The sequence below is a fragment of the Stylophora pistillata genome, chromosome 14, assembly GCF_964205215.1.
Source record: "Stylophora pistillata chromosome 14, jaStyPist1.2, whole genome shotgun sequence".
Classification (NCBI taxonomy): Eukaryota; Metazoa; Cnidaria; class Anthozoa; order Scleractinia; family Pocilloporidae; genus Stylophora; species Stylophora pistillata.
In genome coordinates, this window is record NC_142532.1 from 11,272,679 (window position 1) to 11,297,378 (window position 24,700).

The window sequence follows — 24,700 nt, forward strand, 5'->3', positions numbered from 1 at the left end:
CGGATAACACAAGCCGTGCGAACGGATGCAAGTTTTTTTTGAACGGATAACCCAAGCCGCGGGAACGGATGCAAATTTTTTTTGAACGGATAACACAAGCCGTGCGAACGGATGCAAGTTTTTTTTGAACGGATAACCCTGGCCGTGCGAACGGGTGCAAATTTTTTTGAACGGCTGGTGAACGGCAAGTGAACGGCAAAACGCCTTCGAACGGATAGCCGTTAGTGTACGTTTTCGCGTGAGAGGTCACATATGTGAAAGGACTCGATGATGACTGTTTTGGTTGTTGCCCTTTGTAATCAATTAAATACATACATTCCTCCACAAATCTTTTTCGATTTTTCAGGTTAATTTGATGTATGGGAAATTACTTTATAAATGTGATACATTCCTTTATTGGTCAGTGACTTTTATAAAGATGGTGGCTGCTAAAGGAGCTGTTGTGAGTCATTGAGAAGCAAAGCAACTCTTAGAATTGGTTGTCAAACTTTATGGGCAACAGCTTGCCCTCTCTTCTTAGGTGGTCCATGGTAGGAATGTGCTTGCATAAACGCTGCCGAGATGCTGCCTCCAACTCCTTCACTGAACCTTGGTGCTCGTTTGTCGCTTGCTCATGCTCCCGCTTATCGACAACTTGTAATTCTGCGATCGCAACAAAATCACAGATTGTGCTTCTGGGACAACAGGGTTGACGTAGTGGTGAGAGCGCTAGCCTTCGACGAATGTGTCTTGGGTTCGATTCCCGGACCCGGCGTCATAAGTGGATTGAGTTTGTTGGTTCTCTACTCTGCTCTGAAACTTTTTTCTCCGGGTAGTCGGGTTTTCCCCTTTTCAAAAACCATTGTCATTTGAACTTATTTAATTCAGAGTTTATTTAGATTTAAAAGGAAACCCACAAGCTGTTCAGCTTCAAACATTATCGTGTCTAAATAAAGGTGTTATTATTATTATTATATTATTATTATTACAGCTAAGTGGTATGCATTTGCCATGCTACAGTTGTGCTTCCATACTGTGTAAAGGACTTTCTGGTACCTATGGTGGATTGCGGCCAGACTGTGGTTACTGACTCGTGTGGATTTAACTGGCACTGTCACTGTTTTTGTCTGGCTTGCTGTCCTTCCGTTACTCGGCTTAGCTCCGCCTGCAATCTAGCAATTTTTTTCTTCGCGGCAACTAGAGATGTTTTTAGGTCCTTGATCACCCCTTCTTTTATCCTGATCACGTGGGCAAGCTCTTGAGCGTCGGTGTTCAGCTCCTCCATCTCAGCCTCTTTCTTGTCTATCTCTGAACAGAGTTCACCATTCTGGTCTCTGAGAGCCTGGCATACTTTGCCTAAGCTCTCGTTACTTTTGCAGTGCCACTCGTACTTTCTTGCCAGCGCCTCGTATTCCTCGATGGTTGGTCCCTCTTCGTCTTCCTCAAGAGGTGGTTCAGGTTGACGGGCACGCTTGGTAGTTTTTCTTTTTGGCTTCAGACTGGTTACATTTGCAGCGACACTTGTCCGAGCTACAGCTGTTGCAGAGATTAACACACTGCAGCCTTGTGTGGTCGCCCCCACTAATGGTACACTTCAATGAGACATTTTCACGGAATCCAATCGCAGTTGTATTCAACTGGTAATTGAGTTTAGTTAACAATGCTCTTTTATACTCATGGTAGGATCGAATCTCAATAAAGAAGACATGATTGGCTTAATTGAAAGAATGTGTGCTAAGGGGATTAGCATGTGAATAGCTTTGAATTTCAATAACTGGTTCTTTATTGGTTGTCCAAAGAATATGTTCATTGAAGATACTAAATGGAAACGTTAAATTAGGAGGATGCGGGAAGACAGTTGAGATTGACAAGTCCATGTTTGGCCACAAACTTAAGTACAACTGCGGTCGCATATCGAAAGGCAAGTGGGTGTTCGGGATGGTAGAGAGAGAAAGTGGTTGGGCCCTCATTTTCTGTGTTCCTGATCGCTCAAGAGAGACACTGGTTACTTTTCTTTTCCAAGAATTTATCCCACCAGGAACTATCATTATTTCAGACACATTTTTGCCCTATTTCAACCTGAATAGCATCAAATACATTCATTTGATGGTCAATCATTCGGAAAACTTTGTCGATCCTGTTACTGCGGCTCACACTAACATCATTGAGGGATTGTGAAATCAGGTGAAGAAAAAGCTGAAGAGAATGAGCGGCACTTTTAGAGATAAAGTTCCAGGTTACCTTGATGAGTTCAATTGGCAGCGACAGTACCCGGGAAACCGCTTCGAGAAGTTGCTACGTCACATCCGCGAATTATATCCTGGTAACTTAGTTCTCTTGGTTCGATGGGGGATCTACAAAAAAACGGCTCTTTTAGGAGCCAGCAAAAAAATTAAAGTCTTTGACCAAAACATTATAGAATAAATGCTTGTTTTACTTTTAATAATATACTTGAAAAAATTTCTCAGTTCTTATTGGTTGAGATGAATGCTACCTCCTGAGGTCCCTGCTACCTCAGGTTGTTGCAGCTGCTTGTCTGGGCTGTTTAGCCACTCTGTTTTTTCAAACCACAGGTTACCCATCTTTCTGGGCTCAATTCCTCTGCCCCCTTGGTCGCTGGGGTTGTTGTCAGTCGGTACATGGTGCCACTGTATGTACCCTTTGTCTTGAATGGCTTTGGTTCTGTTCCAGCCATCTAACGAGGATTCAGGCCGACGAGTACATTCAATTTTAGCATGATTTATTTACTCAACGAACTACACAACAAACTCTAGACAGAATGGCGAGAGTAAAACAAACAAAACAAAAACGAAACCGCATGCCACACAGCAATGTCACGTGCACGAGTTTTGACGTGAATAGGTTCTGTTCCGCACGAACTGAGACCAGGTCACTTGACCCTTAATCCAGTACAGAACTGTGGTGCTCTCAACTCAGCAGTGATAGTCATGAATTGGCTGATCTTTCAAGACCTCCTTTACATGGTTTACCAGCCTACTCAACGTGTGTGTGCTGCAATGAGTTCCAACCGTGGAATTGACAAGCCTCTTGGTGCTATCCTCGACTTTGCTACAAGCAGGTTCTGTTTAACTGGTGAGGTGACGTTGAAGGCTAGTGTGTACACAGCAACTGAGCCGGCCACCTTGCTTGCATCTGCAAAACCATTTAGAACAATTTTTGTTACACCATTGCTTACGACACTGCGTGGAATGCTTATCCAGGGGCGTTCTGCCATTCCCTTCAACCACTTTTTCCAAGGTCTCTGGAGGTCATTGGGCAGTTGCTCATCCCACCTCAGTTTCTGCAGGCATGCTTGGCTATACAGGACCTTTCCTGTGATGATAACTGGGGCTGAAATCCCCAACAAGTCAAAGATACCATTGATGGCAGACAGCATCTTCCTCTTCGTCCATTTGCTGTCATTGGCTTCCTTCAACGGTTTCCTGAAACCGATCGCGAGCCTGTCTTCAATCTTGTTCCACGGTACCCAAAGTATCTTTGCATAAGAAGGACTCACTGTAGATGCTAATGTGTCACCACTGTCATTAAGTGGTGCTTCTACCTATGGGACATTGCTGTGCCACTTGTGGAGCTGAAAGTCACCCTCCTTCATTATCTTGATTGCTTCTTCCTTAACCTTCAACAATTCTTCCTTGTGTCTGCCACCTGATTGAAAGTCGTCTACGTAGGTGTTCTTCAACAACTCATCTGTAGTAGTAGGATACTTCTCTGCATACTGGCGTACATGCTTCTGAAGTGTAGCCCCCAGAATGTATGGGCTCGGCCCTGATCCAAATATTACTCTCGTAAAGCAGTACCGGAAAACAGTTCTTGAGTTAAGATTCTCGTACCATAGGAGACGTAGCGCATCTCTGTCCTTAGGATCCACTTTAATTTGGAGAAAGGCCTTCTGTATGTCACCTGTGATACACAGAAAGTTAAGACGGTTCGGCAGAAGGATGTCAAAGATCATGGGCTGAAGGGGGGGTCGAACTTCCAAACAGTCATTCAGTGATGGCGCTTGAGAGTCTGGCTTTGCTGAGCAATCATATAGTATCCTCATTTTAGTAGATTGTGCCTGGTCACGAATGACAGGTTGGTGGGGAATGTAATGAATGACCTCCCCTGTAGGAACTTCTGGTGCTAGTTCCAAGATCCCCTGCTCTAACTGTTGTTCCATTACTTCGTGGTACTCGTCGAGCCTCTGCATTCTCTCCAGCTTTCTTGTTGTGCTTCTCAGCCTTCCCATAGAAAGTTCCTTGTTTGTGGGTAAAGGAGCATGGTCTGGTTTCCATGGTAGCCTTGCTGAATAGGTTCCATCTGCTAATCGTTGCAATTGGTCTACAAAATCTGAATGGAATAGTTCCTGTGCGTTTACCACGTCTGTTAATCCAAGTACTTGTTGAGAACACATTTGCACAAATTCATCTTGACTAGAATTTAAGAAGAAACCTTTCTCTTCTCCAGTGTTTAGCAAGATAGATTTTCCAGCGATCACCCACCCTAACATAGTGAACTCGGCCCCAGGGTCAGTGTCTGGGTTTGATCCGAGAACTGCAGGCTCCGTCGATTTTATCCTGCTTCCTCGCAGAAAACTAGCCTCCTGATGCAACTATTCTTTAGTTTCAACTCTGGGATACCTGGATTTGAAAGGTAGGTCAAAACAGGCTTCTCCGTGTTGATACATGGCAACTCCATTTCAAAGTCATGAATGGCATCTGATTTCAAGTGAACTTTATAAATCTCCTCTTGTTTGTCTACTGTTCCATACATTTGCTTGATGATTCTCCTCTCAATTCTGTATGGCTTGATGTTCAATTCAGTCAGTAAGTTCGCACTAATGTAAGAGCTACTAGCCCCACTGTCAAGCATGGTCCATGCCCATACTCCATTAACTTTGGCTACCACAGTTGAATGCAGTGTTGTTTGGCAGTCATTTATACTATAGAACCTATCAGTGGGGCCCAGTGAGGTAGAGGCAGTGTTGCTTGGAAGCGTTGTATTCAGTCGATCACAGATGGATGTGTGATGTCTGCCATTGCACTTTCCACATCCTCTAGATCTGCACTGGGCTGCTGCATGCCCGAACCTTGCGCAGTTAAAGCACAGCCAAAGCACAGCCTGTTGCTCTTCAGAAACTCTCTTCTGCGGGCTACCACTAGAACTTTTGTACACTCCAAACCGCGATGACTATGTGAACTGCAGTAGACACAAGTGGGCATTTGTTGCTGTTGAGGCTGCTGTGAGGTGGAACCAGACATAAGCAATTTGTCTCCCCTCCTCTGGTGACTTCCTTGATTTGTCAGTGGTTTCTTGACTTCATTGGAAGGGGTGAGTGTCTCTGGTAGAGGATTTCTGTCTGTGTATTTCCGTAGATTTTCCACCAGCTCCTCCAACCCCCATTCCTCCCATTTGTCATCCTTTTGCACCATCGCCTCTCTTACAGGCCCCAATCTATCCATAATGTTGTAAACATAGCTTTTTGCACCCTATAGTTTCTTCATAGTGGCAAGTGTTCTTACGGTTCTAGACAGCTGGCCATAAAAGTCATGAATGTCTTTGATTCTGCTGACACTTGTGATGTTTGGCAAAGACTACAAATCCTTAATTAAAGCCTTGTGTACCTTAATGTCCTTTCCAAAGGTCATCTGTAAAGTCTTCTTTGCCTCAAGATATCCCTCTGTAGTGTGTGGTAGGCCAAGCATGCAATTCTTGGGTTCCCCCTGCACTAACTCTAACAGATAGTTGAATTTACTAATCTCCGAAATCTTCAAACTATTGACTTCCATGACGAACTGATTCCAAAACCTGACCCAATCCTTACAGTCCCCTCTGAAAGGTGTGATGGTGTATTTCTGTAATTTAACAGCCTGAGGCTTGGACATTTCATGTTCGGCTCGTTTTTTCTCTAACATAATTTCCAGCTCAAGTTTCTTTTTGAACCAATCTTCCTCGCGTTTGTTTGTCTCTTGTCTTTCCAATTCCACTACCTCTTGTTTCAAGCTACTTCGTAATTCACGAATAGGGATTAAATCGTCCTTACTGGCTTCCGACCAGGCTCTTACCTGTTCAAAGGTCTTCTCGTCTTTCAACATGGTGTCTTTCACTTCGTTTGCTGCCGTTTCCATTTTCTTGTTTAATTCACAAATCTCGTCGTAGGCCAACTGCAAATCCTCTTTTGCACCAGTACCCAGCTTTTCCTTGATCTCACTCATATCATAGGTTGCTTTTTTCCGTTCCTTCGCGTAGCGCTGCTCAGCAATATCTACCATGTTTGTGTTCTGTGCTCTTTCCACGTGCACTCCAAAAATTCAGGCAATGTTTTAAGGGTTTTTCTGCAATTCCTTTCGTCTCCTGTCCCGTAATGTAGTGTCCTGGCAGGGTCGCCACTTTTAGTGTGGAAAACGTTTTCTGTGACACCAAATTAACTCACACAAGGTCTCTGAAATTCTGGCTTTAATACTAACAACTTCACTCGCTTGTTGCGACAACAACAAAAAACAAAGAACGTCACCAAAACGTTCTGCACGTGGTAAACTAATCTGAATAAGGCAAGGCCGCCAAGTCACACTCGCCAAGAGCCGTCATGCAATGCAAACAAAACATTCTGAACAGGGTAATTGGCTGACTAAATATAAAGTTCTCCAAATTAGCATTGAAAATTACTTGCCCTACAGCATTGTAACTTCCCGTCGGGTTCATAGGGTGACAAGAACTGAACAATTGATAGGATAACTCAAATCTTTTTCTAATTAAATGTACGCCACCACCGACCTTAGCTCCTGGTGTCTCGCACCCCTCTTCCATATATGCCATGCATAGTAACAACATTACACTTCCCCCCTCTAACACCTATTCTCCATCCAGGATAATGGCAAACTTCAAACAATAACTGAAATCTTACATTAAGATCAACTACATTAGAAAACAGTTCAATGTCTCTTAATTAAGTGTTAAGGTCATTTCATAGTCCCTGTATTTAGGGGGATTTCTCCGCTTCCTGCTGGATCGCCTGCGGCCCTCCTGATCCTGCTGCTGCCTCAATACCCTTGCACACGCCTCCTTGTCTTGGGAGTTCTCCCTGAGTCTGGGAGGTAACTTCCTTCTCCTTTTGGGACATCTAACGGATGCTTTGCCCTTAGTGTTGACCCCCTGGTTTTCCTGCTGTCTAGCTGTTCAGCTAGATACATCCTTAGTCTTGTCTTGCACTGGTCCCTGCAACGAATCTGCCATTCTACCCCAGAGTGCTCCCAAAGGTGGTCTCTGTGTACCACTTGAGGCTTTTTCCGAGGGCCCCGCTTAATCCTGTATACAACATCATGAAGCCGTTCCACAAAAATGTATGGCCCCTCCTATGGCTGTTTCAGTTTTGGCGAGATGCCCTTCTTTCTTTGGGGATTGTGAAGCCATACAAGATCCCCACTTCCAAAGGTAGATGCAACAGTACGCTTGTCATACTGCTTCTTGATTGTCAGAATACCTTCCTGCTGATGTACACGAGCAAAATTGTGAACAGTTTCCAGACTCTCAACCTCTCAACATACTCAGATAACCTCTATCCTCAGGTTCTTCTTGTGAGCGCCCAATTAGCAGGTCCAAGGGTACATGCAGTTCCCAGGGTACACGCACTTCCTGTCCAAACATGAGCATTGCTGGAGTAAACTTTGTGGTTTTAGGCACAGCCGAACGGTAGAACATGAGTAGTGGAGGCAGATGTCGATCCCAGTCCCTCTCGTGATTCTCGACAAATGTGGCGAGTTAGGCTTCTATAGTTTGGTTGTAGCGCTCCACTATGCCATTGGACTGCGGATGTAGTGCAGTCGTCCTGGTCTTATGGATCCTGAGCAGGGTTCATACCTCCTTGAACATGGATGATTCAAAATTCTGGCCTTGGTCAGAGTGTAGCACACCAGGCACACCAAACCGAGTAAAGAACTGGGACACAAGGACATCAGTAACAGCGACCGCTTCCTGATTTGGGAGTGCATATGCTTTGGGCCATGTACTAAAGTAGTCCATCGCAATGAGGATCTACTTATTACCTTGGTCAGTTCCTGGCAGAGGTCCCTGGACATCAATGACAACATGCTCCATGGACTCCCCAGCTTTGTACAACTGCAGTGGAGATCTTTGCTTTACCCTGGGGCCTTTCCTAGCAGCACAGAGGTCGCACCTTTGACACCATTCTTCAACCTCATGGCGGCAATGAATCCAGTAGAACCTTTCACGGACTTTGGCCAGAGTTTTAGAAACTCCTAGGTGACCTGCTACAGGGTTATCATGCAGTTGCTTTGACACGTTGGTGCAGAGCCCTTGTAGCAGTACCAGCTGCTATGTGACCTTGCCAAGCTCGGTTAACTCCCACCGATGATACAGCACTCCCTCCTTCACAGCCAATGAATCCATTGGGCCCAGTAAGCCTTAGTGGTGGAGTCGAGATGGGTGATGCTTGCCCACTCCGGTAATTTTTCAGCCTCCTTTCATTCCAGGATGTGACAAATAGTTTTAGCTTCTGTCTGCTGAGTTCGCAACTGCAGTGGAGATAACTGTTCATCTTCAGGTTGGTCCACGCCTTTTACTCCCTTTCCCTCCTTTAGCGGGCTAGTGAATTGAGATTGAGGGCCTTGAGACATGTGGACTTGTGTAACATTCACCACACAATTATTTGGCATGCTGGTCGCATTTTCTGTTGCATCTTTTTCCTCTTGGTTCTGACAATGCTTGCAATTGGTGTCGAAGCATGGCCGACACGACAAAACATCAGCATTCTGGTGGTTTCTCCCTTTGCGGTACACAATACAAAAATCATAGGTCTGCAGCTTGTCGACCCATCTTGGTATCTGACCCTCAGGATTCTTGAAGTTTAGTAGCCACTGGAGAGATGTTTGGTCGGGTCTAATGGTGAACTTCTGCCATAGAGGTAGGGGTGGAAATGATCAATTGCTTTGACAATAGCCAAAAGTTCACGCCTGGTTTTGCAATAGTTACGTTCTAGTTTGCTTAGTGCCTGGCTGTAATAAACTGACTCTTCCATTCCCTTGGTGGACTCTAGACAGAAAGGGACCAATACCAACATTGCTGGCATCCACGTCTAACACAAAGGGTTCCTCGCTCTCGGATAGGCCAAGTCTGGAGCAGATGCGAGGGCTTCTTTGAGGTGATGAAATGAACTATCGCACTCCTTTCTCCACGTAAATGGTTGGTCTTGCTCAGTCAGTTGGTGCGGAGGTTGGGCAACGTCAGCAAAAGAGGTTACAAATGGCCGGCAGTAAGTGCATAGTCCAAAAAGGCTTCTAACATCTGTGACATTTTGCGGCTTTAACCAGTTTGTGACAACCACAACTTTTTCAGTGTCTGTGGCAACCCCTTACTCGCTTACGAAATGGCCAAGGAACTTGAACCTGCACTGGAATAGTTCACACTTCTTTGATTTCAACTTCAGGTTGGCCGCCCTTAGCCATGAGAGGATAAGAGTCAGACATTGTAGCTCCAGTTCAAAGGTTTTCGCGAATGCGATCATGTCATCTAGGTAGACGAAACACCTCAGATCGCCAAGGATATTGTCCATCAGTCACTCAAAAGTCGTGGGTGTGTTACATAGACCGTAAGCCATCACATTGAACTGCCACAGCCCATTACCTACAGTGAAGGCAGTTTTCTCACAGTCCTGCTCTTCTACCTCCACTTGCCAGTACCCACCTTTGAGACCTAGGGTGGAGAACCAGCTTGAACCAGATAAGGCATCGAGAGTTATGTTTGCCCGCAGTAAAGGATACGGGTTGTTCCAGGTCAGTTCGTTTAATTTCCAGTAGTCAACGCAAAATCTGGTACCACCATCCTTCTTCTTCACCAGGACCACCGGTCAAGCCCATGGGCTGGCCGAGGGTTCAATTATGCCTTGTGCATGCATCTCCCCAACAGCTTTGAATGCCTCCTGCTGTTATGCAATTGGCAGCCTCCTAGCAAATTGATGTACAGGGGAAGCATCACTGGTACTGATTTTGTGTTTGTAACTCCTGTCTGGCCGAGATCATGAGGTCCACTAGAGAAGATGTCTTGGAATTCGAGCAAAAGGGTGCAATATTGATGCTGTTGGTCGGTGGTCAACCCACCAGCACTTCGGAGGTAGAGATCTTTGAGATGCTCTGGTAGGCCCTCATCTGGTCTAATAGGCTCGCGATGGGGGTCACTGTTAGGGGAAACTATGCTCCCTACAGGTTCACAAGTAGCCACTTCTATACCAGAGGCAATCTGTCTTGGCTCATTAGTTAGGTTGACCATCCGCCCTGGAATGTAGTCACGCTGAGCATCCACTAATGTTTTTCTGAGCATAACACTGGGCGGGAGTGTGGTGGTAGCTGATGGCCCTACTGTCCCCTAGGGTTCACCATATGGCTCACCTATAATTTTAGTGGGTACCAGTATTTCACTGTAAGGAGAGATAACGGTATCTTCCATAGCCACCACCTGGTGGCAGCGAGCTACTTGGAAAGCCAATGGCTTATGAAGAGGCATCTCCTTTGCTACAATGCGTAGGCTGCCCAGTCCAGTATCCACAGAACAACCGTAAGCCATAAGAAAGTCAAGGCCAAGTATAAACTTGGTTGAAATATTGGGAACTAAGTCTACATGTGAGACCTCTGCACCACCAATTTTAACCTTCAGCAATAGTTTCCCCGTGCACTGTAGTGGACTCTCCCATTGCAGTTTTAAGGACACTGGTCGTGGCTTGCACACTATTACGTGACTGCTTGGTAAGCACATCAGGTCAAACAACCGTAATGTTTGCTCCTGTGTCAACAAGCATTTGGCACGGTTGTCCTTCGATGTGGGTCGATGTTCCTGTCGTCAGCACAACTTGTGTGGTTAAATTATCTGGGTGGTCAGCTGGCCGTACCTATCGAGACCAGCCTGGATTAGTTAAAAGGAGGCTGGGACTTTTGTGGCTGCATGTCTCTTGGGGTATTCCGGCGAAAATTTTGACTTTCACGTCTAAAGTGTCCCCTATTGCCACAAGCCCAGTACAGCTGATCCCTCATCTAGGTTCCAGAATATGATTGCATGTTCCCTTTGATAGTTCTTATTTCCTCAAGCAGCACTTTAACCTGTGCTAGTACATCCTCTTTTTGAGATATCTTGCCATCCAATGGTACAGTTAGGGTTTCTTCTATTGGTGCAGCGCTCATCTTGTAGACATGAAGATCTCTTTGGCGAGAGGCAAGTCGATAGGACTCAAGCTCCATGGCCAGTTCGAGAGCAGCCTGGAGGGGACTGGGGCTTACTCCGTTTCAGTCGCAGCAGGGTATCCCCATCGAGGATGGTGTCACTAAACTGTTCTTGAGCCAGCAGGTCCTTCATATCTTCTGGAGCGAGAGGATAGGCTAGCCTTGTCAAACGTTCTAGGTCCTCAGCAAGCTCTTGGAGTGATTTCTCACGGCGCCTCAGTCTGCTCTTAAACTTTGTGTGGTGAAGTTCCTGCTGATGTGCTGCTCCGAATCTACTCTCGAGCGCTGCAACTAATGCTCTGTAGTCTTGTCTCGTTTCTGTTGCAAGATTTCCGAGGACAGTTAATACAAATCCTTTAAGGTTAGTCGTGAGATAATTTCCTTTCTGTTCATCATTCCATTGATTCATTCCCGCCACTATTTCAAACTCTGCGATGTAAGACTCCCATTGTGATTTCCCGTCGAATGAAGGTGGCTTTTGTGTCGGCCGTTTTCGTTCGGGCTCCACACCGGGAAACGTTAAGGGCGTCAGGATACTAGCGGGAGATGCTATTTGTAGCTTCACTGGAGTCGAAGTTTCCTCCTTAGCATGCAGAGGTTTCTTTGTGTCTATATAAAACAGGCGAGAACAAATCATCAGTTGCTTTCCTTTTCTAGAGTTGGTGCGAAAATATAGAATGGCATCCCCCCTGAACCTTTTAAACGTAAGCTAACCCACCTGCTTTTGAAAATTCTTGAAATTGAGGACATGAATATTGACTTGCGCTACCTTAACCTTTCAAGCTTATATTTGTATTTCAACTGATTAGCTTTCTCTTTGACCTCTTAAAAATCCCTTGTGTGACTGGCTCAGTTAAAACCTTTATCATGATTATCACTACTATTATTTATTATCTATTTTTATTCGCTCGTTTATTTATTTATTTAATTGTTGTGTGTGTATGTATGTGTGTGTGTGTGTGAGAGAGAGCGAGAGAGCCGATACAGTGTCTGTTTAGGTAGCCCGCCTTGAATAGCTTTGCTAGTTGCGGGCTACAAAGGCCTTTATTTCTGTAATTTTAAAAAATAAAGTCAATGTTGTTGTTGTTGTGTTGAGTGCTTCCTTTAATTTCCCGTCGAATGCTTGTAATGCGACATTTAGCTTCGAATCTAGCCTTTCTTTTGTTTCCTGGAGCCCCTTTTTGACGGTTTCTTTGAAGGATGTGTGCTTGGCGTTTAAGGAGGCCACATTGTTAGAGAATTCCTCCTGGAAAACATTATTTTCGCTGCAAGTTTAACTCCATGTAATTTGAGCTGAGACTCCATTTGAGCTGCCTGGTTGTTTATGCGAGCTCCTAAGGTTTTTGAGGCGCTTGGAGATTACCTTTGCTCTTACATCCGCCTTGTGGTCTTGTTGCTTGATTTTAAGTTCTATGCCTTTGTTCTGGCTAGATATCGATTGTAGAGCCTCCATTATAGCGTCCATTGTCGAGTCTGAACTGTCCGGCGGTGTTTCCAATGCGACAGCTTCGCTTGGTGTGTGTTTGGCCTGTGTTGAAAAAGTTTTCTCCATCCTCGTCGGTCATCTTGGAATCGTGAAAAAAAAAATCCTACTCCTGACACCAGTGTGACTTCCCATTAGGTTCGCAGGTGGACAAGAACCGAACAGTTGATAGGATACCTCAATTTTTTTTTTTAATTAACTGACCTTATCTCCTGCTTTCTCGCACTCCTCTTTCATGTATGGAAGGTGCCATATAAGGCTATGTCATGCATAGTAACAACATTACAGTCTGTTAGTGAAGGGGGGAAGAGGAGGGGTGGGTGGGACGGTTTAAGTCTCTAATGATGAGTTGTTATACGTGTTTCAGACTAATTGGTTGATTGAATACAAAGTTCTCCAAAGTAACATCGTAAGTTACCATCCCCAAGGTGCTGGAGGGAGGAGAGGGGTGGAAATGCTTAAATCTTGAAATGATGAGCACATTACCTCTATATTGTTTGCTCTTTGCTCGATAGATGCAACATATTCTGTAAGAAAATAATAGGAATAAGTTGTCAGTGATGGTGTTATTATCGAACATAATTGTGGCTTACCACACGGTGAATTTAATTACATTATAATTCACAACATGTTTTAAGAATTATAATTCTTTTTAAGAATTTTTAAGAATCATAAGAATTTTAAGAATTCATGCTTTAATTCTTGTGATTTGTGCCAGGGTGGAAGAGGTTTCCAAAGGGTTGAATATGTTTCCACATTACCTCTGGTGGTCGTTGACTTGTTCAAAACTCAACAGGGAGGTTGCGTTGACAAGATATTTTGTGTTAAGGCATTAGAAGTATTTAATCAATGATAATGTAATTGATATTCATTGAATTTCAAAGAAATGATTGAAAAGATTTCAGAACAATAAGTATTATAGGTTAATTAGTCGATCGAAAACAAAATTTTTTAAACTAATGTTGTAAATTATTACCCTAAATTGTGTAGGGAAGGAGGGAATGTTAAAGTGTTGAATTGAGCAGCATAATTTTGCTTGTGTTATTTCTTTTGTTTATTTCACATCGGTAAGCTGTTGGACACTGTAAGAAAATAAGAGTCCATCAAAAGATAATACTTAAGAAAGAAAATAAGGGTATTTTTTTTCAAGGTCTTAAGTTTTGGGGTTCTTTGTTTTTGGTGGAACCTATGATGCTTTGCAATTAGTTTTTCACTCAAAGTTGAAGTTGTTGTTACAGTTTTGTTTTTAGTTTAAAGTGAACTACCCATTCCTGAAATATATACTTTTTTGTTTCACTAGAAGGAAACCACCTGTCAAAGAAACAACGATGATTGAAAGTTGAGTGATATATATTGTCATTTTCTTGGCCCAAAATATTGTGTATGTCCTGATTCCTGTGCCTTGTATCTATATAGTTCCTCTTCGGTGTAGTGCAATGTTTGTTTGCTCTATTGTAATTTCTTCTTCAGCTGTTGTCAGTCTTAGGACTCCTATGTTTATAACTTAATGGCAGGCAGATTTTGTGCGTTTAACACGTGATTTAGGTTTCCAGCATCAAAGAATTTTATGGATGAAGGGACAGAACATGTTTTTACAATTTATTTTCGCCTGTTATTTGCAGGGGCCAGGTGGAGAACTAGATAGAGTTTGTACTTACGCAAAGTGTGAAGAATAAAGAGCATTTTTATTGATTCAACTTTGTTTTAAGGGTGTTTTAAATTCATCCAAATGGCTCCGTTGTCAGAAATATTTTTGTTCACAATTGTTCGCACAATAAAAGTCACTTGTGTGTGACGGGCATGCGCATTAATTTACCGCTGTTTGCGTGTTTGAGGAACAATAGCAGATATCGGAGTTGAGCCTGCTAAACAGCGGTCTCTTAATGAAATTGCACGGAAGCGAGGCATTTGGGCCAGGTGATTCAAGATGGCCGAAGAGAATGACTCCAAGTCTGCAACAACAAGTGATATTTCGAAGACTTTTTCTCCTCCAACAACCATTGTCAAGGCAAGACATTTTAGACAGAGCATCAGAAATCAAGAGAAGATTGTATGTTGATGATGAACAAAGAGAAAAAATAAAAGAGGCAACAAAATCTCAGAGTGAAAGTCAAGGGTGGTTTTACCACAGAAAAGTTAGAATAACAGCCTCAAAATGTAAGTGGGCTTTATTAAAGCCCACCACAAGTCCAACGAAAGGAATTGCTGAGATATTAGGAATTGAAAAGAACTTTTAGATTTCAAAACTGACTTGGGGCCTCAAAGATGAAGATATTATCCTTAAAATGTAGCAGAGTAACATTGGATGTAAAGTAGACAAGGCTGGCTTTAGTATCTCCAAGACCCATGCATTTCATGGAGCCTCACCTGATGGGGAGGTTGATGGTGGTCTAATCGAGATGAAGAGGGTCTTCCCTGACCAAGGTCAATCATTAAAGAGTGCAGTTTTGTCAAGGAACATTTGCAAGAAAACTGCCTATAGACCTGAGATAAACACAAATCACAAATATTATTATCAAATGCAACTACAGATGATTTGTACAGACACTTTTTTTGGACAGACTTGGTAATTTAATTCAGACACAATTGAGTTAATAATAATCAATGTAAAGAGAAGTAATCATTTTTTAATGGGTGTTATTCCCAGATTAGAGCATTTTTATGATTCTCACATTTCATTACAACCTGCTTAAGCAAGGGTTAAATTTGGACTTACTAGAACCAGTAAACACATCAGTCTAGAAAGACAAGGTTGATGTCCAAGAGATATTTTCAGATACAATAGAATACTAATTCATAATAATAGAATAGATAGTTTATATTTATTTGAAGGATTTTGGGTTCTCAAGATGCACAGTACTGAAAGACCATAGTTATACCTACACATTACCTTAAATTGTAAAAATTGTTTTCTAGCAATTTCTAGTTTGTAACATTATTGAAGAAATGTGCTGTTGATAGTACTTCATTACTTCATTTTCTGTTACTGTAAACAAAGGATTTAAATATATTGGTGATTATTAGCAATTTGTTATAATACATAGTGTTTTTTTTGGAACACCACGAAAGAAAAAGTCAATCAAAAATAGAAAATCATTGGTTTACAACCTATTAGAGCACAAGCACTAAAATTGTGCAACATAAATTTCACTGTTTCATCAACACTGCATTTCAGGTCGAGTCACTTTTTGATCTGTCCCTGTTCTGGTAATTCAAGTTAGCAGCTGCATCACGTTCAAGAATATCAAGGACCATGGTAAAGATATCATAGTTAGCAAAGCCAGTGTAGAATCCTAAAAGTTTGTTGTTGTCCTTAATGTTTTCTATTCTGAAGATGTTTCTCTTTAGCAACATTTCCATTTCATTCCTTGCCTTTCTTTCTTCTTCAAGTAGAACTTTAAGTTCCTCTATTAGCCTTTGGAAATCCTGCTCAGGTGTGATAAGTTGTTGCTTCAAATTTTTTATTACCATTTGCTCTTCTGACAAACCATTAACATTCTGATTTTCCTCATTGGTCATATTTTGATAGGCACTTTCCTCCACAAGCTGTTGATTACATACACTTTCATCCACGACTACATCACCTTCAAAAGAAGACAGATTGAGAGTTTTAGCTGCTTTAGGCTTGACACGATTGAAGTCATTATATGTTTCTGTCAGTGGATTTCTCTTCGTTTTCTGATTGGTGAAGCAGAATAAGGTCGGCACTGATCCTTGTTTCAAACTTACTTTTCTTCCAGCAAATGATCTAGAGAAACACTTTTCATCAAAATGCTCGCTGCAGAGGAAAGAATTTTTGCCTAATGGCGTATTTTCTCGTCTGATCTATACGTTTTAATTTGCATAATGGCGGACGTATTTTTATGAGCTCTGTTTTTAATCATATTTATACACCTCTTCTGAACTCAGCGATGGCAAGAAATAGATGATCTTTCTCCTAACATAGGCTACAAAGGATACAGCAAAGTTTCTCAGACGATTTGTTCGCTCAAGCAGCAATTTCGAGCTGATTCATCTCACTTCTTCCCACCACGTGGAATTACATGTGCGCGCGTTTTAAGAGAAGTTCTGAAGGGGGTCGAGCGTTTGCTGTGCGAGCCACGAAAGAATGGAACAAATTAAGTGTGGACATCAAACGGAGTACCAGTGTAAAACGTTTTAAGCGTTCCCTTTTTAAAATAATTTTAGATAATCAAATTCTTAGCAAATTATTCCTGTAATTTTTTTTTATATTTTTAAATATTTTATGATGTATATAGGTTAATTATTTTATTTTAATTATTCCTAATATTGTTACGTTTGTTACAATTCCTTTTTTTTTTTTCCGAATTTTAATTTTCGAGGGCCATTAGTTTATCAGTTTCATTACTGTCACATGTTACCCTCGTTAAATAAAGTCTTACTTACTTACTTACTTACATCAGAGCTTATCGTCAAAAGGAAATTCTACTCTCGTCGCGTATGCTACCACTCCAACAGTTTATCCACCTTTAATCTCGTCACGTTACTTCTTTGCGGAGTCTGTCCTAATCCTGGCCCCGTTTCAACCAAAGACATAAAAAAGTGTCTCGTCTGCAGCAAGACCATAAGAGCAAATACGAAACCACTCAATTGTAACGAGTGCTGTAGAAATGTACATTGGAAATGTGCGGGCCTGAAATGTAAAAGCTTGACAGTTCCCTACTGGACGTGCTGGACTTGCCTACAGCCTTTCCAATTCTCCGATTCCTTCTTCGAAGAATCAACCGACATCTCACTTCAGAGAAGTGAAGACGTCGCAAAAGTTTCGGAATTAAACATGCTTAAAAGATATGCAAATAATCTGAAGTTGGGACATTTAAACGAAAACAGCATCGGTGGATTCAGGCTCTTTGAGATTAAGAACATGCTAACAAACAATTTATTGGACATTTTTGTTCTTTCAGAGACCAAAATCGATGACTCCTATCCAGACAGCCAGTTTTACGTGGAGGGCTACAAACTATATCGACAGGATAGAACAAACTTCGGTGGCGGTCTTATAATTTATGCAAGATCCGACCTTTTAACAAAACGCGTTGAAAACGTCAAAACAGTTGGTCTAGAATCAATTACTATTGAGGTCAGAACCCGAAAGAACTCGCCAAGATTTGTACTGTGCGGTCTTTAAAGACCGCCAAAAATAACCAAAGAAATTTGGACACTCGAACTGGAACGACTACTGGAATCGATCAACTGGCTCTCCGATGATTACACACTACTTGGAGACTTGAAATGTAACATCCTAGAACCCGACATTGAGCCAAAATTAGGAAGGCATGTACTAAACTTGTGCGATGTTTACAATTTGAAATGTCTGATTGACACACCAACCAGAACTACAGCCAACTCCGAAACTCTAATTGATGTGATTTTGACATCAAAAAGAAAGAAATTCTTACGTGCAGGTGCCTTTAATCCAGATATAAGCGATAATCATTTGGTGTACGCAATAACAAGAGCCGCGTATCCCAAACGGGCCCCTAAGATTACTATCAGAAGGAACTTCATGAATTTCGATGCGGAAAGATACAACGAAGACCTTGCCTTTATACCTTTCCATGTTGCAAACAACTTTGAAGACATCGATGATGTATACTGGGCATGGGAAAAACTTCTAACAGATGTACTTGACGATCATGCTCCCCTAGTACAGAGGAAATCAGTTAAACCTAAGCCACCCTACTTTAATTCCGAAGTGATGGCCGCTATTCGATGTGGGAATAAATTCAGACGAACATATTACACTACCAAGGAACCAAGCGATTGGGAAAAATATCGTCAACAAAGAAATCGTGTCGTAAACCTGAGAAGGGTCATTAAGAAATACTTTGCCAAGCAATGCAGTGCGTCTATCGGAAATCCTTCGGAATTTTGGAGCGTGTTTAAACCATTCTTGTTCTCCAGGAAAAGTCAGATGTCTGAGTCTATTCAGTTCGTGGAAAGCGAAAACATCATTATCCAAGACCAAAATCAGATTGCAGATATCCTTAATGATCATTTTCTCAGCATAAGCACACTGGCCTCGCCTGATCTGAAAAATCACCCAGTATTTCCACCATCGTGAACAACGTTTCTTCTACTGTTGTCTTTAACTTCACCTCAGTAACGGAATCCACAATAGCAGACTTGTTAAAGTCACTTAACATCAGAAAAGCTACCGGGTGTGATTAAATACCTCCTAGGGCTTTGAAAGAAGGTTATCCCAGTCTCAGCCACCCGATATTTTCTCTGATCAACCAACTGATTATGAGAAAGGAGATACCCAGCACCTGGAAACATGGGGAGGTCTAACCGTCCTTCAAAAGTGGTGATGCAATGGACAAAACAAACTATCGACCAGTCACTATTCTGCCTGTAATTAGCAAAGTGTTTGAAAAAAGTTTATGTCCTCAGTGAACCTCTTACTTTGAAACTATCTTCTCAGCCACCCTAACTGCCTACCAAAAGAACCACAGCTGCTGTACTACCTTGCTGAGACTGAGTGAAGACTGGAAAACTGAAGTAGATTCAAACAACATTGTTGGAATGATATTAATTGACCTCAGCAAAGCCTTTGATCGCCTTCCTCACAATCTACTACTTGAAAAGCTTGCAGCGTACGGTGTTAGCCTAGAAAGCCTAGAACTACTGGCAAGCTATCTGAAAAACAGAACACAATGTGCTAGGCTAAATGTCATTCGTTCACGCACCAAAAAGATAAGGTCAGGTGTTCCACAAGGGTCTGTATTGGGCCCGAAGCTATTCAACATCTTTATAAACGACTTGTTCTACAACATTAAAAAAGCCAAACTATCCACTTATGCAGACGACAAACAACTTTACTGTAGTGACGCAAACGCGAGAATTGTACAGAGGATCCTAAATTCTGAACTAGCTGTAGTTTCAAGCTGGATAAAGGACAACGGCCTACTTCTAAATGCTAAGAAGTGTGAATCCTTTGTCTTCACAAAATGAGACCTCCAACGTAACCGAGCAAAGAAAGACAAAATCAGCTTCATGATTGATGGAACATCTACACAACCCTCTACCACCTGCAAACTCCTGGGCGTGCTTATAGATGACCGGCTGAATTTCAACAAACTCCTGGGCATTCTTATAGATGACCGGCTGAATTTCAACAATCACGCAGCTTCACTATGCAAGAAGATTAGCAAGCAAATTGCAATCATATGCCGGTTTAGAAAACTTCTTAGCTTTCAAACCAAGCTTACACTATATAAGGCTTACATTCTTCCTCACTTTACCTATTGTTCATCCGTGTGGATGCACTGTGGAAAAACAATATTGGCTAAACTTGAAAAACTCAACGAGCGTTCTTTAAGATCAGTCCTTAACAACAGCACTAGTACCTATAGTACTCTACTTGAAACAGTAAATATGCCCACATAGCACCACTGAAGAGTCCAGGATATGTGCATTCTTATTTATAAAGTTATTCACGGGACAACATCAAATCCACTTTGTACTCTGCTGACGCTTAGAAACAACTCACACAACCTACGTGGCGAACTGCTTCTTGTACAACCCAGAGTCAACACTACTAAGCATGGGCTAAATACTTTCAGGTACTTTGGTCCAAAAATCTGGAACTCTTTAAATAATGACTTAAGAACTTCACGAACACTAAAAGAGTTTATAAGACGTATCAGGAAAATTACTTTTGACGTATGTAGTTGTACCCTTTGTAGCTCTTAGACTTAATGTAATTTTTACTCTGGATGTAGTTTTAGTAGCCTGTCTTTTCAGTAGCATGTATATAGTTATTAGTGTATTTAATAATGTTATTAATTGGTTGATTAATTGATTAATTAATTAGTTAACCTTATATTTACTTATTATCTCTGAATTTTTATTGTAACTTTTTAGTATTATATTTTCATTTATTTTCTACTCGATTCATTAGCTATCTAAGCTAGGTGCCTGACAAGCTCCATAAATTTCGAGTATAAATAAATCTACTACCACTACCACTACCACTACCACTACCACTACTACTAGCCACATCTTCAGAAGGTCTTTGTTGTTTAGTGGCAGTGAATGCCATGAAAGCTCTTTACATGCTGGTTTATCGCTTCGATTTGCGCACCCAAAGGCCACACAATGTCTGACCATCATTCTTGATTCTTTTGAAGCTTGAAAAAATAGGGAGTAGCCAATCAATATCTAGAATACGGCTTCAGAACTCAGATTCGCTGTAAAACTCTTCGGCCCTGTTGAATCCCTTGGCCCAAATGCCTCGCTTCCATGCAATTTCATGGAGAGACTGCTGTTTAGCAGGCTCAACTCCGATATCTGCTATTTCACAATCAAGCGTAAACGAGTTTTCTGCACTAACTTAAGCGAATAAAACCAAATGAAAACAAGACACAACAAATCATGGAGAACATTGGATTGTGGGCTGCGAGCAACGCCATCAATCAGTTTATTGAACTACAATTGAGATATATGATTATAATCGTAACCGGATCTGTCAACTGCGAGTAAGCGAGCCAGTGGGGCCAGAAAAAACCTGCCTCAAAAAACCCTGTAGGGAAAACACAGGGCAGGAAATCTGGGATGGGCCAGGCATCACTTACGTCCCCCGCCAGGACTTCTAGGCAACAGCAAATAGATGGACATAATAAATACGATAAATAAATTGATTGCAGTAAATAGTAAACTAGAACTACAATAGTTATAAACTAGCAAAAAAGCACAAAATAGTCTCAAACTAATGACAAGAAGAAACTGTAAACTAGCGTAAAGTATACCCTCAGAGCAAAAGCGATTTTGAAACACTTAAACGATCTTTAATTGTATGTTTAATGTATCTGTTCCTCGAGGAAGGACACCTCCACCCAGCATGCATATCCAATAAATCGCCCGGTATGCGCTTACAAGCGGCGTTCGACGCTGTACCAGACCTCATACTATGCGTGCCGTACTTTGAAACGTCGTCAACAAAGGGCCAGATGTACTTCTTGGATTCCTCTCTAAGAGTAGAATTAGACACGCCCTTGCTAGCGTGGAAATACTCGCCAGATTTGGACTTCACAATACGACGAACAAGCGGAAGTGATGAATTAGACTGCGACAAAACCTGAACAATTCGCTCAGTTATGGAAACTGGGCACGTAGATTTCCCAGACCTGGCAAGATAAGAGGTGTGACCCTCCCGATACTGGTCATTTTTTCGCTTGGAGACATAAATAGAGATATGGTCAGCATTAATGGTCACATCCTTAAGGCAAAAACTGTTAATTTCATCAATACGAAAATACCCATAGAAACCAACTAACAATATGAACAAAAAACGAAGAGTGGCAAGAGAATTACTCGTAACATAACATTCGGCTATTGCCTGCAGCGTGTCTACGGATAAAGGCTCCTTCGGGTTAACAGGACACGCCAATTTTCTTTTCGCGCCCTCAAAAGAAGATTTCACAAGGGGATGGTTGACAGGACATATTTCTAGCCCAGCCATAGAGTGGGCCCACTTTATGCCATAAACAACAGCTTCTATGGGGGAGACACCCGTATTGTTCGCAAGACAAACGTTCGTAAGTTCTGTAATAAAAAGGACAATGTGCAAGGGCTTCGCCGGAATGACAGGGACACCAATCATCGAGGATGCCTATCCACGCCATCTCAACCAGCCTGACTTGTACTTGGTTGAGGTAGACGGGGCCCTGGATCCCAACTGCAAATCACGAAGATCTGGAACCAAGCTGCGTAGTAATGGGTCCTCCAAGGCTGCAGCGTCACTCCAAATCCCGGAAATTAGAACATCTGAAAAACAAAAACACAAGGTGAATGAAACGACAACGGAAAACTGAAAAAAGCAAGCTCATACAGAATGGCAATATCGGTATAAGAGGATATTCCAAACGCGATGGTCGGCTGCGTGGCATAAACTTACCCATACCTACTAAATTGCAAAGTGAATCCAGGTGCCACTACAGGCCAGGTGCCATTACAGGCCAAACAAACGCCCCATCAGGCCGAACATTAGCCAACTTAGGCCTCAAGACAGGCCACATAAGGCTAAAAACATATGCCAAATCAGGCTCTAAAATGCGCCAAAAAATCCAAATATGCGTAACCAAAAAAGATACCGGAAAAAGTGCACCGCCGGGCTCAAAAAGTATGCCAGGAAGGCTAGACAACTCACCTAAAATCTAAACGCAAAGCCAACATTCTGAACTTCGGACAACGATAGATCTGCTTCTTACCAGGACCCTCCAATAGTAGATCCTCGACTGCAGGCAGAACAAACACTTCCGCGACATACGAGCTAAACCGAGAAGACCCTTCACACAAGAAAGGCCAAAAATGAGCGGAGGGCTATTCGGGGATGATCAATGTCCCGCGGCCAAAGCAAGAAATGAGATGACGAACAGAATCGACGATCAGACTAACTGGGGGACATATCCAGTTGTTTTCGGCGCCCCAGTCTTGTGCCAATGTGTGGACCCCACTGCATCCGGGAGAGGCAAACTTCGAGTTAAACCGAGGGAGCTGAGCATTGTAATAGGTCACAAAACAGTCGAATGTATGAGGACCCCATTTAGCATCAAGGAGGCGGAAAACTGAAGGATTGACGCGCCAATCGTCCTTGTCAACGAATCGGCTAAGGAGATCAGCCCTCTCATTCTGCGACCTGGGAATCCACTGTGCTTCAAGGGTGATCCCATTTGAAAAACAAAAATCAAAAATGCTCAAAGCAACAGACTGGAGGTGAGCTTTGGAACTGCCCACAGAAACTATTCTCGCGGCGCCTTGATTGTCGGTGAAAACCTTTACTCTCTTCTGCAGCTTCTCCGCATAGGACAATAGAACATAATAAATAGCTTTTAACTCGCGGTAGGTGGAGCTCTGACCAAGATCTTCAGACGTGAACGTGCCGCTAGCCATTACGCCGTCCAAGGAGGCCGAAAACCCGCTGAAGGCGACATCACTAGCATCAGAGAAAATAACCGTCGACGAATCAGGGGGTGGACGAAGAGAATAGCGGTTAAACGAGTCGATATTGCTGTACCAAAATCTCAACTCCTTCAAAAGAGCCGGAGAAAAACGAAGGGTGTGGTCCCACGCTGATCGTGATTCAATTGCCAGGTACATTTGCCTGGTTAGAAGACGTGAAATGGGCCCCACTGCCAAGGCTACAGAAATTATAGAACCGGCGATTCTGGCCAATTCTCGATACGAGGACGACGTATCTCCAATTACCGAGCCTAAAAGACTCTACAGCTTTTCCACCTTCCTTTCAGGAATATGAAAAGACATAGTAATAGTGTTAATCACGAAACCCAGCCATTCGCCTACTTGCATGGGATGCCAATGAGATTTGTCTTCATTCACATGGAGACCTGAGGAGTCGAGCTCTTTCTTTTGGATAATGGCAGCTGCTGCGGCGGAACACTTATCGGGTAGACTTCCGAGCCCATCGTCGAGATAAATAAAGCTATTGTGACCCATAGAGCGCCAGCGACAGACTAACGGACGCAATAATTTGGTGAAGCAAAAACAGGCGCTACTAAGGCCGAAGGGCAAAACTACGAAGGTAATCAAAAGCAACGGTAACTCTATTTACGGCCCTCCTGAGCTGGCCGATGTCTTCAACAATCACTTTTCTTCTATTGGACCCAAGCTTGCTAGCCAGATTTATTCTAATAATGGTCCATCACACCTACATTACCTTGAGGGAACTGACAAACGTTTTGAGTTAAAATGTATTAATCCTTCTAAAGTGTTCTCACTTTTGTCTAAGCTTTGTAAATCGAAAGCCACAGGCTTAGATATGATATCTTCGCGACTTCTTAGGGAGTGCGCCGATCTGATAGCTGATCCATTGTGTTTTATTTTTAATCAGTCCATCAGATCAGGTGTTTTCCCTCAGGAATGGAAATGCGCAAAGGTTATCCCACTTTTCAAAGAGGGAGATCACTCCGACTTAAACAATTATCGCCCAATTTCTATCGTCCCTATAGTAGCTAAGGTGTTTGAGCGTATC

At 42.5% G+C, this 24,700-nt stretch overlaps 2 protein-coding genes and 1 pseudogene across 2 annotated transcripts; all 3 read right to left on the reverse strand.

Moving 5' to 3' along the window:
• Positions 1-2,450: 2,450 nt before the first annotated feature.
• On the reverse strand, positions 2,451-3,376 carry LOC148716535 (uncharacterized). Its single transcript, XM_088744600.1, has 2 exons — positions 2,983-3,376; positions 2,451-2,674 (listed from the first exon to the last, which is right to left on the reverse strand). The coding sequence occupies exons 1-2, from the start codon at positions 3,374-3,376 to the stop codon at positions 2,451-2,453; spliced, it is 618 nt and encodes a 205-aa protein (XP_088600726.1).
• Positions 3,377-3,541: 165 nt separating this feature from the next.
• Positions 3,542-4,489, reverse strand: LOC148716536 (uncharacterized). Its single transcript, XM_088744601.1, has one exon. The coding sequence runs from the start codon at positions 4,487-4,489 to the stop codon at positions 3,542-3,544; it is 948 nt and encodes a 315-aa protein (XP_088600727.1).
• An 18,542-nt stretch (positions 4,490-23,031) lies between these two features.
• LOC148716537 (uncharacterized) overlaps positions 23,032-24,700 on the reverse strand; it is a 6,193-nt pseudogene continuing 4,524 nt past the window's right edge.

Coding starts and splice junctions, on each gene's coding strand:
- LOC148716535 (XM_088744600.1), bottom strand. CDS start 3,376: ATGCTGTCTGCCATCAATGGTATCTTTGACTTGTTGGGGATTTCAGCC. Junction 2,675..2,982: donor ACTCATTGCAGCACACACAC/GTTGAGTAGGCT, acceptor AATCCTCGTTAG/ATGGCTGGAACAGAACCAAA.
- LOC148716536 (XM_088744601.1), bottom strand. CDS start 4,489: ATGTTAGGGTGGGTGATCGCTGGAAAATCTATCTTGCTAAACACTGGA.